This window comes from Rhinopithecus roxellana, chromosome 16 (genome assembly GCF_007565055.1).
Source record: "Rhinopithecus roxellana isolate Shanxi Qingling chromosome 16, ASM756505v1, whole genome shotgun sequence".
In the NCBI taxonomy this organism is placed as follows: Eukaryota; Metazoa; Chordata; class Mammalia; order Primates; family Cercopithecidae; genus Rhinopithecus; species Rhinopithecus roxellana.
The window spans coordinates 8,831,389-8,847,863 of NC_044564.1; the positions used below are offsets into that span (position 1 = coordinate 8,831,389).

Consider the following 16,475-nt stretch of genomic DNA (forward strand, 5'->3'; position numbering starts at 1 on the left):
GGGCAGGGTGGGGATGGGGAACATTCCCAGTGCCGTCTACCATGGGAAAATATTTTATCAAAGAAGCTCGAGCTTAGAAAAAAACCCTCACCATGAACCCCTGACATGGCCAGGCATACCGTCTATTTTTACTGTCCCCAGTCCCCACCCCCTTAGCATGGTTGGGGAGCGGGCTGCAGCCCCCACGGGGACACATCCTGAAACAGTGGCGTCAGCCCCTCGGAAGCGGGCATCCCAGGAGGCTGTGGTGACCCTGCCTCCAAGGGCTCCCGGGCAGAGCTGGCCATTGGGGGGGGGGTTGAGGGGGGTGCGGCAGCCAGGTCCCAGCTCATGGGCGCCTGGGAAGCCCTGCAGTGCTGGGCAGGGACCCTGGGGAGGGTGGTCCAAGAGGGGGTTCTCGAGGAGGGGACAGAGTGGGCTGCAGGGCGGCTGCCCCCAGCATTCACACTCGGCACCTGGAGCCTGCCCTGACAGGGGCTTCAGAGCCCAGACCCAGGATCCATCCTGGGGGCCCCAGTGCTGCCCACTCCTGCCATGGGCCTGGAGACCCTCACATTCTCTGTGCTCAGTTGATGGACAGAGGGACAGACAGGAAGAGGTGCAGCAGCCACAGACCCCACCCCTCCCAGGCTCCGTCCACCTCAGCCTAGACCCCATTCTCACGCTCTGCACCCCCATGTCACACAGGCACGCAGGGTACAGAAGGACCTCCTCCCTGCTCACAAAGTGGCGGGAGGGAGCCAGCCCCAGAGCTCTGGAGGAAGACGGGCCCTCCAGCCAGGGCGTGGAACTGCAGGGCAAGTTTCAGTAGTTGGTGGGCCTAGCACGACCCCCAGGCTGGGGACAAAGAGGGGATGATGGCACCTGAGGGGACTTAGTGCAGCCCCCAGGGCTGACAGGAGGGTGGTCAGCCAGGAGCCCAGCTGGTTCCCCCAGGAGGCCACCCACACCACCTTCCCACAGCCTTGTGGGCTGGGGACCCTCCAGAAGGCCCCAATGCCCCCTCGTCCTTCCCTTTCTTAGCAGCCTTCCAGAAAAGCCGTGGGTCTCAGTCAGAGCCCAGCCTGGGTTCCCAAGAGATGGCCCCTGGGGATGGAGGACCTGGACCCACCGGCCTGTGGACCACAGGTTCCTGAGGCAGTGCCTGAGGACTAGAGGGCCATGCAGCACACCGAGGCCCCACCGCCCCTCCTCAGATGGCCCCTGGGCCTGGCTCCTGCAGCCCCACTCTCCACTCAGCCTGGATGGATGGGTTGGGCAGGCTGGCCTCGGGGTGTCAGGGTGCACACAGGAGGGACCGGCCATAGCCAGGTTCAAGAAAGGGAGTCCTGGGGAGATCCTTAGGGTGACAAGGTAGGGTCTGTGTCCGTTGGCCACGTTTCTCCCACCCGACAGGAGAGGCCCTGGGCGGGCTGGCAGGTGCACTCCTGGGGCCGCCTCCCCAGGCTGCAGCTACAGAGGCAGGGCTGCCTCTCCTGAGCCTCAGCCTCCTCACAGGCCAGCTGGGGTCTCCTGACCCTTCCCTTCCCATCCTTCCAGGCCCGCCAGGCTCAGAGAATGACCTGGGCCGCCCTGTCAGGCAGAGCAGGAGAGCTGCCCCCTGCACCCCTGCACCTCATGACATGGGTTTGCTGAGGTGGGGAGAGGAGCTGAGCTCCCCAACTCCTCTGAAGATCCCACAACGTGCCCCTCCCACTTCGAGCTCCCCTGGAAGGACCGGAGCAGGGTGGGCTGAACGGGCCACTCCCCTTCCATCCAGGCTAGGCCTGTCACACCCAGGCCCCTGCGCGGGGTGTGGCTCCCAGGCTCTAGCAGCCCATGCGGCGGCTCCCACCGCGGCCTCCTCTTAGATTCGGCCCCCAGCGGCTCTGCCCTGCCCAGCCCGGGGCCCTCGCTCCACTCTGCTGTCCGCCGGCCGCTGCAGCCCGGAGCAGCCTCCATCTCCCCCTGGCCTGCCAGGCCCCAGCTTAGATGTGGCTTCCTCCAGGAAGTCCCCCAGTGGATGGCGGGACCATCACCGCTCCTGGAGAGAGTATTGGGGCCCTGTCTCCCGGACACTGGGAGCTACGAGGGTCGGCCCAGGGCCGCTTGGGGCGGGTTCAGGGCCTGCCACCTGCTGCCGGGCCCGGCCCCATTGGTTGGAATGGGCACGCCCGGGGCGCGCGGGCTCACCCCCTTCTGTGGGCGGGGAGCTGAGTCCCCCAGCGACCCCGTGGTTCCTGGGAAGGAGGAGGTCTCGGCCCCCCACCCCCACACGCCCCTGCGACCCTGGACGGGCGGGCGGGCGGGGTCCCCCAGGCAGGCGCGGGAAGGCCGCGGGCGGGCGGCCGTTTGCTTTTGAATCTCCGCCGGGCGCCCTGAGTGGCCGTTTCAAAGGCCGGCCGCGGGGGCGGGGGCCGTTCCCAGGCGCGCCCCGCCCTCCGCCGCCCCTCCTCCCACTTTCCCACGCGGCCCGGCCCGGCGGGTTCTCACGGCCGCCGCCCCTCCCCCGTCTGGGAAAGCCAGCGCGCCGCGCCCCGCCGAGGCTGGGGGGGCCGGGGAAGGGGACGAGAGCTGGGGGGCAAGGGGGAGGGGAAGCTCTGGAGCCCCGGGCAGGGGGAGAAGGGGGACTCTCCTTGGGAGGCTCAGAGACAGGAGGGGGCTACAGCGAGGGGGATGGGGGAGCTGCCACCTCCCGGGATGGGGACGGTGTGGGGGCGCCCCGGAGCCCCTGGAGAGAGCCCGAGGCCCAGGGCACGGTGTTGGGAGCCTGCGTGGCCCGGCTTCTGTTTGGTTTGACCCAGGGCAGGTGGGAGCGCTCGGGTCTGGGCGGGGAGTGGAGTCTGGAATTCCCGACCGTTTTTATTCCTCCTGCCCGCCCAGGGCAGGCCAGGGGATCCGACAAACAGGCGCTTGCTAAGGAGAATTTCAGAAAACGATCCTTTTTTCATATAAAAACGTATCCTGCGCTTGATCTGAAATTCATGCTCCGGGGCTTTGTGTCCTGCAGCCCCCTCCCCCCGGGTGGGCGCTGACCATCCCATGTGAGTGGGAGACCCAGTGCCAGGCCCAGTGGCTCACCCCCAGCCCTCCTGGACGGGTCAACCAGGGGCCCCCAAGTGTGCTGGAACAAGGGTCACACCCTGAGGGGTGCCGGACGCCTCAGGCTGGGGCCACAGGCTTCAGAGCTGCCAGTGGGTCAGGGCTCACACGCATGGTCTTTTGGGCGGTGGGGGTGCAGGCTGGGAGGAGGTGGGCAAAGACAGCCAAGCCCCAGGCCTGGATACCAGGTCGGGGGGCACAGGGTGGGGTGGCCTTCCTTCAGGGCCTAGGCCTGAAAGCCCGGTCGGGGAGTGCCCAGGGAAAGGCTGGGGCCCCTCACGGGAACCTGGTCTGGGGTGACCTGTGCAGAGGGGTGCTGGGCCAAGGAGCGCAAGGTGCCGGATGAGGACCCCACTGCCAGGCACCAGCCCCCACCCCGCTAAGCAAGCCTTGGGGGCAGCCCGGTGGGCCAGGCAGGGCCGGTGGCTCCAGGCGGCACATTCTGAGGCAGCTGCAGGAAGTAGAGACCCTGACACAGGCGGCCACATGTCCTCCATGTCTACACAGTGACACAGGCAGTAACACGCTTCCTGGTTCACACCCTGACACCCAGCCATATGCAGACGCCCCATCCCTGGTGCTTATGAGAGACGTCTCCAAGCACACGAGGGGCTGGTTGTCGCGCACGTGTGCCTAGACCCGGCCTCTGGAGACCCAAGGGCCCTTTCACTCCTCTCCTACACTCAGGGCCCTGACTTCTGGGGGCTCTGGGGTGAGGGCTGTGGGCCCAGTTGTCCCAACCCCCGGGGACCCTCTCACCGCCGACACTGCCCGAGGCCCATCCCCCACGCTGTCTGTGGAGACATTGTCCTGGCCACACAAAGGGGACGGGGCAGTGGCTGGGTGGGGGAGGGGCTGGGGCTTGTGGGAACTGCCCTTCCAGGGCCCTGGGGGCGGGGGGGGGGGGGGGGGGCAAGGGGCAAGGGGGCAGGGGGCGAGGCCTCTCCAGGGCTGCCATCCTCAGTCGCAGGCTCCAGACACTCCCGGGACATGAGGGCGGGGGTCACTGAGGGGGTGGCTACCAGCTCGCTTCAAGGGGATGGACTGGGTTTTAAAAGCTTCCCAAAAGACGGCCGCTATTCCCAGCTGCACACACCTCCCCAGTGGCCTGGGGCTCGGCCTTCTGTCCACCCCAGCGCTGTCTCCAGTGGAAAGTCAGTGCCAGGGCTGGCCAGGTTCTTTTGGCAAGCGCACAGCTCCCTTCTCTCTGAGGAGGCTCATAGGGCCACAGCAGGGGACAGTGTCGGGTCACCTTTGGGGCGGGCAGCCCAGGGCTGCAAGGCACTCTGGGGACAGCGTGGGAAGATGAGGTGTGGGCCAGACCCAGGCCTCAGTGGGCAGGCTGGCGCCTGATTGCTTCTTCCTGGGTCGCTGGCTCGCCCTGTCCAGCAAGGTGTCAGGCCCACACCCCAGGCCCCACCATATGTTGGGCAGCTCTAGGGGAGGTCAGAGTGCACGGCTGACCTGGGGGCCTCAGGACCCGCCCAGGGGCTTGCCAGGGACCAAATGTGCAACGTCCACCCTGGGATGGCACACTGGCGACCCCTACCAGCACCCCTCTTCCCGACGTGGGGATCTCAGCACACAGCCCTTGCCATGCAGAGGCCTGTCCAGGGAAGGTGCTGGGCGCCCTTCCGCGTGGCAGGTAGTGGGACGGAGTGAGATTTTATCTTTGCTCTTTCATGCTTTGCCATTTTCCCAGTTCTAAATGAGCAGAAATGTCCTGTTGCTCCAGAGTGTGCTCCTGCACCCCCATCGCCCTGCCTGGTGGCCTTAGGCCTTGACTCCTCCTGGACCTGCCCGCAGGGTTGGAAATCCCAGGTTGGCATCTCCTGCAGGAGTTCCACCCAGGCCAGGCCCCAGCCCGACGGACCCCACCTCCCACACCCCCCATGGGGCCCAGAGGGAGGAGTGCAGGAAACAGGCCGGGGCTGAGGTTACAACAAGCTTGCTCTTTGCTCAGAAACAGCAGGCCCCAAAGAGGCCCCTGCCACCCTCACCCCCTCACCTCACCTTCTCAGGGGGTCAGTGTCTAGCTGGGCTTGGGCACAGAGCAGAAACCCCTCAGGTCAGATCACCCGAGGGACCGGGGCTCATTCCCAGCCTGGTGGTGGAACCTGAGCTCCACTGGGCCGGGAGAGCAGGGGCTGTGGGAATCCCCAGGGTGGCCAGCATGCAGGAGGGATGCTCAGGTCACCTCCGCCCAGGCCCAGCAGACATCCGGCCCAGTCTCTTGGAGGAGCAGAGCTCCCTTCCCAGGCTCCCAACCCAACAGGCCACTGCCTGCTGCCCTACACCCCAGGACACGGGTTCCCCACGTGCTCTGGCCCTGGCAGGTCCCAGGGCTCATGTCTTGCCTGCCTCTTTCCCTCAAGCCCCCCATTTGTCAAGACCCAAGACCTCAGGGGTGTGTGGGGGTCCAAGGGTGTTGTGTGCAGGGGCTATGTGCAGCTGCCCAGCCCTGTCTGCCTGGGAGCGCCCAGACCTCCCTCACCACACCTGTGCACCAGCCACCTATTGCTTGGGAGGCATAGGCTGGCACACCTGCTGGCCTGCAGCCTGGGGCAGTGGGTGTGACCCCTGCACCCAAGTGGGCACCAGGACAGGTGGGCACCAGGTCAGGTGGGCACACAGACGCTGCTGAAGGCACCTTCTGCGGCCCAGCTCTGGCTCCTTCAGCTGTGGTCAGTCCCTTGGTAGTGGGGCTGGGAATTGGGCCCACGCGTAGCTGTGGCTCCCAGCTTTGATGCTCAGAGCCCCCAGACACCCTGGGAACAGACCCCTCAAGCCCTCCTAGCTGCCCACCCCACCCCTAACACATCTTGGCCTCTGCCTTGGTCCTGGGTGCACGTCCCCGGACGGCCAGCTCTGGGGCAGTGGCTGACCAGCTCTTTCCCTCACTCCTCCTTGGGCCTGGAGAGGAGAGGGCCCTGGAGGATGGACGTCCACTCAGACCCACCTGGCTGTGGGTCCATGGGCCTCAGCATTCCCAGGACAGCCTGGCTGGAGGCCCGGTCCCCAGGAGGCAGCCACACGCCCACGGGCTCATGGCCCGGCCCGCACAGTCCCGGGCGGAAGTGCCCTGTGTCAGGGCTGGTACAGCGCTGTTGGCACCCAGTGGCTGAGGAGCGTGGGAACCAGGCACACGGGGGATCCTGGGCAGGTAGCTGGGAGCCTTCCCAGCCAGTCCTGCCCCCCATTCGCCTGGGCCCTCCCACCCCTCCCTCCCAGTGAGGTTCTGGGGGCGGCGGCTGCCTGCCCTTGGGCTCTCAGACTGGGGGGAGGGGGTGGAGGTGCGCAGGCACCCCGCTGTGCTGCTCTGGGCCCCCAGCCTTGGCTTCTGCTCAGGGTCCCTGTCAGGTCCTACTCATCTCTGCCCAGATCCGACGGCACCCTGGAGTGGGCGTCTGTGTGTCCCACGCTGATGGAGGGAGGTGGCATGAGAACCCTGGCATGGGGTCGTGGCCCGCCAAGTGCCCTGCGACAGAGGAAGCCCTCAGAAGCCCCTTTTCTTCAAAATGGGAGGGCAGAGGCTCTCAGACCCCGAGTGCTGGGGGACGGGTCTCAGGGTATCAGGCAGGTGGTCTCAGGTGGACAATCACCGTCTGAAGGCCAGACGTGTGCTGGGCCACCAGCCCCACTCAAGGGCAGAGCCACAGCCTCCCTCAGCCCATGGCGGCCACCTACCCAGGGCAGTCAGTCCAGCAAAGGCTGCTGGCCCTGGAGTGGACAGATGGACAGGGAGGCCCTCAATGCCAGGCCCCCCTGTGGCTGGGGAGCCCAGGGCCAAGGGCGGGCGCAGCAAGCGGGCCCAGAACCGGCTTTTCCAGCCCTGGCCGGGGCAGGGCCTCCCAGGGCCTTGTGGGTGACAACAAGGCCCACAGCGGGCAGCAGCCGTGGGAAACCCAGCACCGGTGGTTCCCGAGGGTTGGGCCAGGCCCTCACTGACGGCACCCGGTGACTCAGCACGAGCTGGCTGGCCACGCCCAGGCGTGCGCACCTGGCCCAGGTCCTGGGAAGGCCCCAGACCCCATGTGGAGGACTTCGGGGCGTGGGGAGCCCATCCCGCCCTGCTGCACCCTTGCTGCCCCTCCCACACCCACTGGCACTGTCCCTGCAGGTGGCCTGCACAGTGCAGAGTGGGGCTCTGTGGAGGTTAGACCACCTGCTTGTTCTCAGCCCTTCCTAGCCAGACCTGCAGCCAGGGCTCTCCACCTGCACACCTGCCCAGGAAGCCCGCTGGACCCAGATCTGGGCTGGGCCCAGAGACCGGGGCACAGGACCTGCCATCATGGCACAAGGAGCTTCCTGATGGAGAGATGGGAGCTAGGGGAAGAGGAAGGGAGAGTCCTGTCTCCCTAGCCCAGCCTGGGCCTCCTAGCAGAAGAGCCCCACCTGTCCACCACCTCCAGCCTCAGGCCTGTGAACTGGTGGGGGCTACAATGCTGGAAGCAGGTAGTGCAGCCTCCTACTGTTGAAAGGCCCAGGGGAAGAGAGCATGTGGGACAGGGCCAGTGCCCCCAACATGGCACACCCGGAGGCTCCAGGGGCCTTGAGGCCACCTGCCTGCGGCAGCCATGTCATCCGGGGCTCACCCAAAGCCCCTGCATGGGGAGGGATCCTGGAATAGCCATGTGACCATGGATCTCGGCCTCCTCTTCCCTGCTCCCCTGTACAGGTGGCCTGGGAGCCCCACCTCCTCCCCAGGGTGCTCTGACATCAGAAGGGCTGTGACGGGAAGGCCCACACCTTCACAGGACCTGCGGGTGCCTGCCTGGGACCTGGCTCTCAGTGGGCACCCAGCCCCCTCCTGGTGTTGCCTGGGGAGTCCTGGGGATTCGACCCGTCTCCTTGTCCAGGAAGTGACCACTGGGAAGGCAGTGCACCCCCCTCCAAGTCATGACTCGGGGTGTAAGCTGGTCCCGGCCTCCCTGCCCCCGCCCCCAGCATCACAGTAAGCCTGGCAGGTTGGTCATACTCAGAAACCACCCAGAGGGGCTGGGTGTGGCACACACCTGGAATCCTAGCACTTTGGGAAAGCCAGGAGGGTGGATCACTTGAGCCCAGGAGTTCAAGACCAGCCTGGGCAACATAGTGAGACCTCATCTCTACAAAACATACAAAAGTTAGCTGAGTATGGTGGTGTGCTACTCAGGAGGCTGATGTGGGCGGCTCATTTGAGCCCTGGGGTTTCTGGCGGCAGTGAGCTGTGATTGTGCCACTACACTCCAGCCTGGGTGACAGTGAGACCCCATCTCAAAAAAAAAAAAAAACAACAATGCAGCCACGGGGGCCCGTTGTGTGCCCTGGACAAGGCACAAAGTGGTTTTGCTCTAGCCCCCCGCCACTTTCAGAGCCACACCCGCCCCAGGGCAGTGGCAGGCACAGGTATCACAGAGAAATGTGGATGCGGAAATGGACAGGTCAAGGGTTGGGGCAACTATGGGGCTGCCCACACTGACCCTTTAAGGCTGGACTATGTGTCCAGCACCCCAGCTGAGGTGGCCCGGAGGGGACCCAGGCCTGGTTCTGCCCTCGAGGGTTCTGGGATTGGAGAGCGTAGCTGGGCAGAGAGTTCCACAAGTTCTCAAAAAACAGAAGAGGCTTCCCAGGGCCCACGAGAAGCCAGTGCAGTCAGGGAGGGCTTCCAGGAGGCGGTGTGGCCTGAACCCCACAGAACTATGCATGGGGACAGGAGGGGACCCATTATCTGTCTCTGTGAAACCCGATGGCCAGACCCAGAGCTTCGAGGAACAAGCACAGGGCTGGGGTAGGGGCCCCTGGAGAAGCCCCGCGTGGGCCTCAGCACCCCCTCTGGCCCCCAGGCCTGCAACTGTGACCAGTACCTGAAGGTCTCCAGGGACATGATGAAGCAGCTCGTGTGGCTCAGCGGCCACCAGGAGGGGCCCAGGAGCTCAGGTGAGTGCGTCACGGTCAAGCACTGGGTCTGTGGGGCCTGGGATGGGTTGATCTGCTGGGGTAGCCAGGGAGGTGGGCCTGTCCTGTCCAGCACGGAACTTCCTCAGATAAGGGTGGCGGCCAGGTGACAACAGGTGGGAAAAGCACAGCGAGGGTCAGGTGCCCACATGGCCTCTGCTCCCTTCTGCGCAGTGGCAGACCAGGAGATCAGGACACCAGGGCCCTCGGTGACCCTCTGGAATGATGTGCACCTCCTTCTCTCTGCTGCGCCCAGGCATGCGGTGCATGCACGCGCGCGCACACCACACACACACACACACGTGCACCTACACCTGCACACAGCACTAGCTGGCCCCAGATGGCCACCCTCCCCAGGGAAGGCCTCAGCCCATTTCCCTGCCTGTGAAACGAGACAGAGGGCTTCTTTCTCTCCCTGTGGAGGGTGCAGGCCACCCAAGGACTTTGCAGTTTTAGATCTGCACAGGGGCTGGAACTATGCCCCGCCGCCCCCCACCCTCGGGAGGGAGGCGCCCCAGGGAGGGAGTGGAGGGTGCTGCTCCTGGTCATCCTCAGTCGGGGGCTGGCATGGGGACTAAGGGAATGGAGGTAGATAGAAAGGGGTCAGTCCAGGCCAGGCGCAGTGGCTCACACCTGTAATCCCAGCACTTTGGGAGGCCGAGGCGGGCGGATCACGAGGTCAGGAGATCGAGACCATCCTGGCTGAAATGGTGAAACCCCGTCTCTACTAAAAATACAAAAAAATTAGCCAGGCGTGGTGGCGGGCGCCCGTAGTCCCCGCTACTCGGGAGGCTGAGGCAGGAGAATGGCATGAACCCGGGAGGCGGAGCTTGCAGTGAGCTGAGATCGCACCACTGACTCCAACCTGGCGACAGAGAGAGACTCTGTCTCAAAAAATAAAAATAAAAACAAAAAAGGGTCAGTCCAAGTTCAGGGTAGGAGGACGGGGAGCGACCGTCACCCCAGGCGGCCAGCAGAGCACACCCCAGAGAGCAAGGCTGGAAGTAGCCTCCAACCTCAGGCCGCGACGCTCGCAAAGGCACACTCAGGCCGGAGCCCCAGCACAGGACGGCATGCACACCGCCCCAGGGTGGTGGGTAACACCCGGATGGGCTGACAGGTGTCACAGGGACTGTAGAGTAAGAGCTGGGGCCAGCCAGGGAGGGGTGAGGCAGGGAGGCCAGATGAGGGTCATGGCCTCCTGGGCTTCAAGGAGGAGCTGGGGCTGGGGTGGGGGCCTCGTGCATTCATCCCCGGCTGCAGCTGATCCGGAGCCATCTGTATAGAAATGCTTGCTGAGCAAATTACGAGGGTCAACAGGAGCAGGGCAGACGCTTCTCCCACCTGCTGGCCAGTGTTCCCTCGGCCATCGTGCACTCAGCCCTGCAGTGACCCCTGGGTGGATACCGGCCCTGCCTGCCCTGGGCTCTCATTGGGGACTGGGGGGGCCTCACAGGGCCTGCGTGAGCCGCTTCCCAGGGTCTCCAACAGACCCTGAGCCTGGCAGTTCCTGGGCCCTGCCCAGCCGCCCGCCCTTGTGCTGGCTGATTTCGAAATTCACTCACTGGCAGTGGGTTTATCTGCTCATCGCTGCCCCCACCCCCACCCGCCAGTTCTCAGGCCCCCAAGAGCCCTAATCAGCAGATCTCGCGCCTAGAACATGTTTCCCAGGGACCTTTGAGCCCCAAGACCTTTCCAAGGTGTGAGTTCCCAAGGGAGGGGACCAAGCCGGTACCACAGCTCCTTGGCCCCCTGCCCTCTGCCGTCTTCGAAGGCTGGGGTGTGCGTGAAGAGGCCGCACACCATGAGGTCACCGTGCTCAGCCGCATGGCTGCGTCGTGGACCCTGGTGGCTGCCAAGCCCCATCCCTAGGACAGTCCCAGACCAGTTCTCATCCTTGACTGACAGGTGACAAGGCCACCCAGAGCCAGGAGGTGCAGGAGCCAGGTGAGCCCCGGGACCGCCCACCAAGGCCACAGCTGCTTCCCCACGGCCCTGGCACGCGACTTGCCCCAGAATGGGGGACTTGGGTCCCGGCCGGACACAGGGGGCTCTCTGGGGGCTCTTGGGGGCCCTAAGGCCCACAAGGTGAGGGGTGGGGTCCCTCGATAGGAGAAGTGGGCACAGAGGAGGAAGTGGAGGAGGCAGGGTCAGCAGATAGGCCACTTCTGTCTGTCCAGGCCCAGCCCCAGAGGCAGCCCCTGGGGGCTGCACCTATGACCGTCCCTGCCACTGGCTGCAGGCGGCTGACCTGCGGGCCGAGACACCGGACATGCTGACCAATGGCACCCGGCTGCAGCTGGCAGGGGTCCCGGTGGGCGTGCTGAGGACACCCGGCCTGCGGCACTTCTACTGCTGCACGCGCTGTGGAAAGGTCTTCTGGGATGGCTCCCACCTGGATCGTGTTGCCACCCACTTCCGAGACATCCTGGAGAGCGCCCCCAGCCCCTGTGAGCCGAGCCCAGCCCCCAGCCCGGCCAGCAGCCCCTTCTGAGGACAACCGGACAATAAACATGGAAAGTGCCCGACTGCTGGGCCCACGGCCGTGGACTTGCTCACGTGTTTAATGCTCGCCCCACAAACCCCTCGTGGGCCCCTCTTTGTGCCAGCAAGTGCCGGGAACACCGAGGCGGGGTCCCAACCCGAGCAGCTGTCGGGAGAAGAAGAGGGTTTCCAGATGGTCAGGATGCTGGGACCTCTAGCCCGGTGGGACCCATGAGGTCTCTCCATCACCCCTGTCAGGGCTGTGTGGTCCCTGTGGGACAGCGGCAGCCACAGCCCCACTAGAGGCACCTGGGCAGCCAGCCATGGCCAGGGCTCTGCATGCGTGGGCACCAACGTCTCTGTCCTCACAGCTGTCTGAACGTAGCTGCTGCTGCCCTTGTCTGGGAGGAGGCTGAGGCCCAGGCAGCCACTGCTGCCCACCCTGAGGGTCCGAGGGTGCTCTGCCAGGTGGAGCAGGGAGGGAGGGGGGTCCCAGAGATGGGAGAGGAGGACGAGCCCAGGGAGGGGCCATTCCAGGAATGTGCCCCCTCCCCTCACCCACATCCCTTTCCTCTGCTTCCTGCCTGTAGCGGAAATCAGCTCAGATTTGGCCGAGGAGTCAGGCGGAAGCCTCGGGCAGCAGGGTCCTGGGGACTGGGGAGAAGCAGCCGCCTCTGCCCAGAGTAAGGAGCAGGCTTCAGGTGCGAAGGCCTTGGGCATCCCTGGACTGGCCCAGCCAGGACCTCCCTGTGGGTTCCCGGCCACACCAGGGCTGGCCACTGCCCCTGGGTACCCCTAGGGACTGCAGCCCAGCGCCTTCAGCCCCCAGCAACCCCAGCAGGGCTGTCGTTTCACAGATGGGGAGGGTGAGGCTGAGACGGGGAGGGCCTGGCCTGTGTCAGAGCCAACTGTCCAGTTTTGACCTGCCCCCTTGACCTGCTGGGCAGCCACAGGGCCTGAGCCTGTCAGGTGGGGGCATCAGGGTGAGCAGAGCAGGACCCCAGGAAAGGGTCAGGGCCTTCTGGGACTGGGATCTGCTTCCGGGAGGGGCACCCCAGCTCCACATCCTGTCCTGAGGAGGCAGCCCCTGACCGAACTCCTTCTGCCTGGCAGGGTTTAAGAGGGAGTGGCTGAGGGCACCCACCCTCCACCTGGCCTAGCTGCATCCTGGAGACACTGGTCCCACCGCAGGCCTGAGTGCTGCTATTGGCTCTCGGCAGAGGCAGGCGAAGCGGTGCAGAGGCCACAAGGAGAGAGAAACCATGCATCCTCCGTCCCTCCTGGCTGGCTCTGCCTCTGCCCACCATGGCCGTGCTGCGCCATATGTTTCCCGCCTCCACACATCCCTCACTACCCAGCACAGGCTCGGCCTGGTTCTGCAGTGTCCATCCCAGGCCCAGGCTTTGGTGGGGGGGAGGCTTTCTGCCCAGTCCCCACCCCGGGCCAGGTGCTGGAATCCAGCCTCCGTCACTGGCGGTCAGCACCCATCAGGCTGCTTCCTGGGCTAGGGGATAGACACCAGGCTGACCGGGTGGCTGAGGCTGCCAGTGCCAGGCCATGCCCTGAGCGGCCATCCTGGTGGGCAGGAGCCACCGGTTGCAGGGATTGTCTGTGGCAGTTCCTGCCCGGGCGTCCTTCCTCCGCTGCGGCCTGTGCTGGCCCGGGCTGAGTGTTTGTTATTTGATCTCGATCCTCTCAGCCCTTCTACCAGGTGTCTGGGCTGCTGGGAAGAAACACTCTTCTCTTTCCCACGCTCCCGACACATTTTAATGAATTAGCTGGAAGCCCCGCCCCCACTGCCCGCCACCCTCCCTCCCCGCTTAGTGCCTTTAAGGTGGCCGCAGGCCTCGGCCCAGCTCTGGCCAGCTGCCCCTTCTGCGCTGTCCTCCCTAGGCCCTCCCAGGCGGGCTGGCCGCCCCGCACAGACCTCCCTCCCCATGTTGCCCACTGCTCTGAGCCTCCAGGGAAGGAAAGGCAGGGAGTGCCTGCAGGGAGAAGGGGCCCCACTGTTGCCTTCTGGGGGTGGGTGGGTTACAGGCAGGGCACCCCCGGGCCAGTATCCTCAGGACAGGCAGGGGAGGAAGGACAGGGCCCGGCTGCACAGTCGGAGCTGAGCCCTGTTGCCGGGTCCCAGGGCAGGGCCTCCCAGACAGCAGAAGGCTCCAAGCAACACCAACCAGCAAACACCAGGGGGTCCTCTCGACCACCAGCATTGGGTGGCTGGAGGTGGACCCCCATGTCCCAGCATTTGGAACAGATGTCCACCTTTTGGATGTCCCTCAGCAAACATTCGGGAAGTGCTGACTCGGAGCTGTTGCCCCCCGGCCCCTCCCCCCTTCCCATCCTCAAATGGAGCCGCTTCAGGGCCGTGGGTGTGGCCAGGGGAGCTCGGAGTCACGGTGGAGAAGCAAGAACGGGGCCACTCAGCGAACTCCCTGTGGGCAGTGTGGTGTGGCTGGTCTCTGAGCCCCACAGATGAGCCTGGGCACCCGCCTTGAGCCACAGACACACTGCAGTGGCAGGCCTCACCACCTCTGCCTGACCCCGCTCTGGACCCCAGGCAGGGGGTGGGCTCCTGCCATGCAGGGCCGCCACACCAGCCACACTGTCCCTGCCGGGGCACCCGCGCCACCCGGCCCTCGCCAGGGGCCGCCGCCGATTTCACGCCCGTGGCGAGGCCCCGCGTTCCCACACCGAGCTCACACAGGGCCCCTTTGTTTGCCGCCGCCACGGATGTCGACGGGACTTTCTCCCAGGCCCTGCTCCTGGCCCACAGCATAGCCAAATGCCTTCTCCAGGCCCGGCTTGAGCCCACCTGGGCTTTGGCCTGTTTGCAAACCACCCACCTTCCAGGGGAGGCCCTGTGCCTGCTGAGCACCAAGGGCTCCGCCCACCCCCCAGCCATGCCCCCTGCCTCTTGCCAGTCTAGCCTGGCTGGACCCTGGGCAGATGCACAAAACCCATCAATGCACAGGACTGAGCTCCTGTCCTGACCGTGAGCTCAGAGCACCCTGCACACCCAGCCCTGGTCTGAGGTCCAGAGACGCAGCCAGCACCAGGGACCAGCAGGCAGCCCAGCAGCTACCCCTCCTTAAGAGGCCAAAAGTGTGGCCGGGCGCAGAGGCTCACGCCTGTAATCCCAGCACTTTGGGAGGCCGAGGCGGGCGGATCACAAGGTCAGGAGATCGAGACCACGGTGAAACCCCGTCTCTACTAAAAATACAAAAACTTAGCCGGGTGCGGTGGCGGGCGCCTGTAGTCCCAGCTACTAGGGAGGCTGAGGCAGGAGAATGGCGTGAAACCAGGAGGCAGAGCTTGCAGTGAGCCGAGATCGCGCCACTGCACTCCAGTCTGGTGGACAGAGTGAGACTCCCTCTCAAAAAAAAAAAAAAAAAAAAAGCCAAAGTGCCCAGCAGAGCACGGCATTCTGGGCCATGCCATCTCTCCCCCAGGCCTGGGCTCCACAGTGTCCATCTCTGTTCCTCTGGGGACCTACTCCGGGACTCCACTATGACCCCACCTGCACATTGGGGAGCACCCTCCTACCCTCCGTGGCCCCCTTAAGAGCTCCTGGGAGAAGCAGTGAGGCCCAGGGGAGAGGGCTGAACAGAACCAGCGGCCCCAGGAAGACCAGAGTGAGCTCTAAGCTGTGCCTTTGAGGGACAGAGGTTCCCAGGCCACCAGGAGGACCCCAGGGGCGCAGGACCTTGCTCCAGTCAGCCAGGGTCGGTCCCGAAGGGGGCCTGCCCAGTTTTTCCTGCCAGTGTGAGCACAGCATGGGGTGGGGACACACCCCTGTGGGGAGCCGGATGTGGGGGCATGGAGCTGGCGGGCGGGAGCGTCCCCAGACAAGGCCTGGCAGGGGGGTCTCCCCAGCCCGAGCTCAGAGCTGCCTGCGCGGAATTCCCGGTTTGGCTTCAGAAGGAATTCAAGCCCCAGCCTGCCTGGCCTCCTGCTCCGCGCCTGAGAATCACTCCTCCTTAATTTCCAGAGACCACAGCGAGCTGTAAACTGTAAAACTCTAATGAGGAAATGCGCTGTGCTTCCCCTGCTGGTGCCTCCCGGTCAATTGTTAGAGTGGTCAATAAAAATGGGTTTTACAGTTTGGAAGCCAGGCGTTTCAGAATTCCCTTTTGGAACAGCCCTGGCGCCACACCTGGCCCTGCTCACCTGGGCAGGACCCATGTGTCCGGCATGCTGGTGGGTGGGCAGCAGAGGGAGGCAGGCCGCGGTCCCGACCCTCCCGCTGCGCCCCCGCCCTGGGCTTCCTCCTGAGAGGACAGCGGAACCCCCTTCACCGCCAGCCGATGGAAGCCGCGGTGGCCGGACAGAGGCCCCTCGCATCAGTACGGGTGGGGCACACATAGGCTGAGCTGGCGGCCATGAGGCTACCCGCGCGCGGGAAGGACCCGCGTGCCTGAGGGCTCCATGTCAGGGCCTGGAGTTGCCACCCGCGTGGACGGTGACCCCGGAGGCGCAGGCTGGCCGGGGTCGCCGCGCGCCTCTCCGCTCAGAGGGGTCTCTCCCTCACCACGGGCCTGAGATGCCCGCGAACCCCCTACCCGAGAGAGGCCGCCCTCGGGGCCACCTGGCGGTCGCGCTTGGGTACCGGGCAAGGCCTGGGTCTGGCTGCGCAGGGAGCTTGGAATTCCCCGGGTGGCCGGAGGGAGAAGGGGCGGGACGACCGCGGAGAGACGCTGAGCGCCCGGGGGGCGCGCGGACGGCGGCGGCGACGGAGCTGGACCCCCCCGGCGGCCACCTGGCCTCCCCCACCCCTGCGCTGCCGGCGACCAGCGCCCCCTGCCGCGAAGCGCGCCGCCGCCGGGACCCGCCCCCGGACCCCCGCGCCCGGCACCGCCCACGCCCCGCCCCCACGTGGGCGCGGCCCAATCCCTGGGCGGCCGGCGCGCGCGTCACGAGCTGCCATTGTTATGCAAATATAAAGAAGGTAAAAGGCGCCCCAGCGCGGCGGG

At 65.6% G+C, this 16,475-nt stretch overlaps 1 protein-coding gene across 5 annotated transcripts in view; it reads left to right on the top strand.

The window, feature by feature from the left end:
* Positions 1 to 11,568, top strand: part of EXD3 (exonuclease 3'-5' domain containing 3) — a 117,289-nt gene extending 105,721 nt beyond the window's left edge. For 4 of the 5 annotated variants that reach the window (XM_030919494.1, XM_030919493.1, XM_010372642.2 and 1 more), the window contains 3 exons: positions 8,907 to 9,000; positions 10,927 to 10,965; positions 11,199 to 11,568. In XM_030919494.1, the coding sequence (XP_030775354.1) occupies positions 8,907 to 9,000; positions 10,927 to 10,965; positions 11,199 to 11,512 (447 nt within the window). In that variant the 3' untranslated portion in view covers positions 11,513 to 11,568. The remainder of the gene's footprint in view (positions 1 to 8,906; positions 9,001 to 10,926; positions 10,966 to 11,198) is intronic. The other variant, XM_030919495.1, reaches the window with a different exon arrangement.
* Positions 11,569 to 16,475: the final 4,907 nt, after the last annotated feature.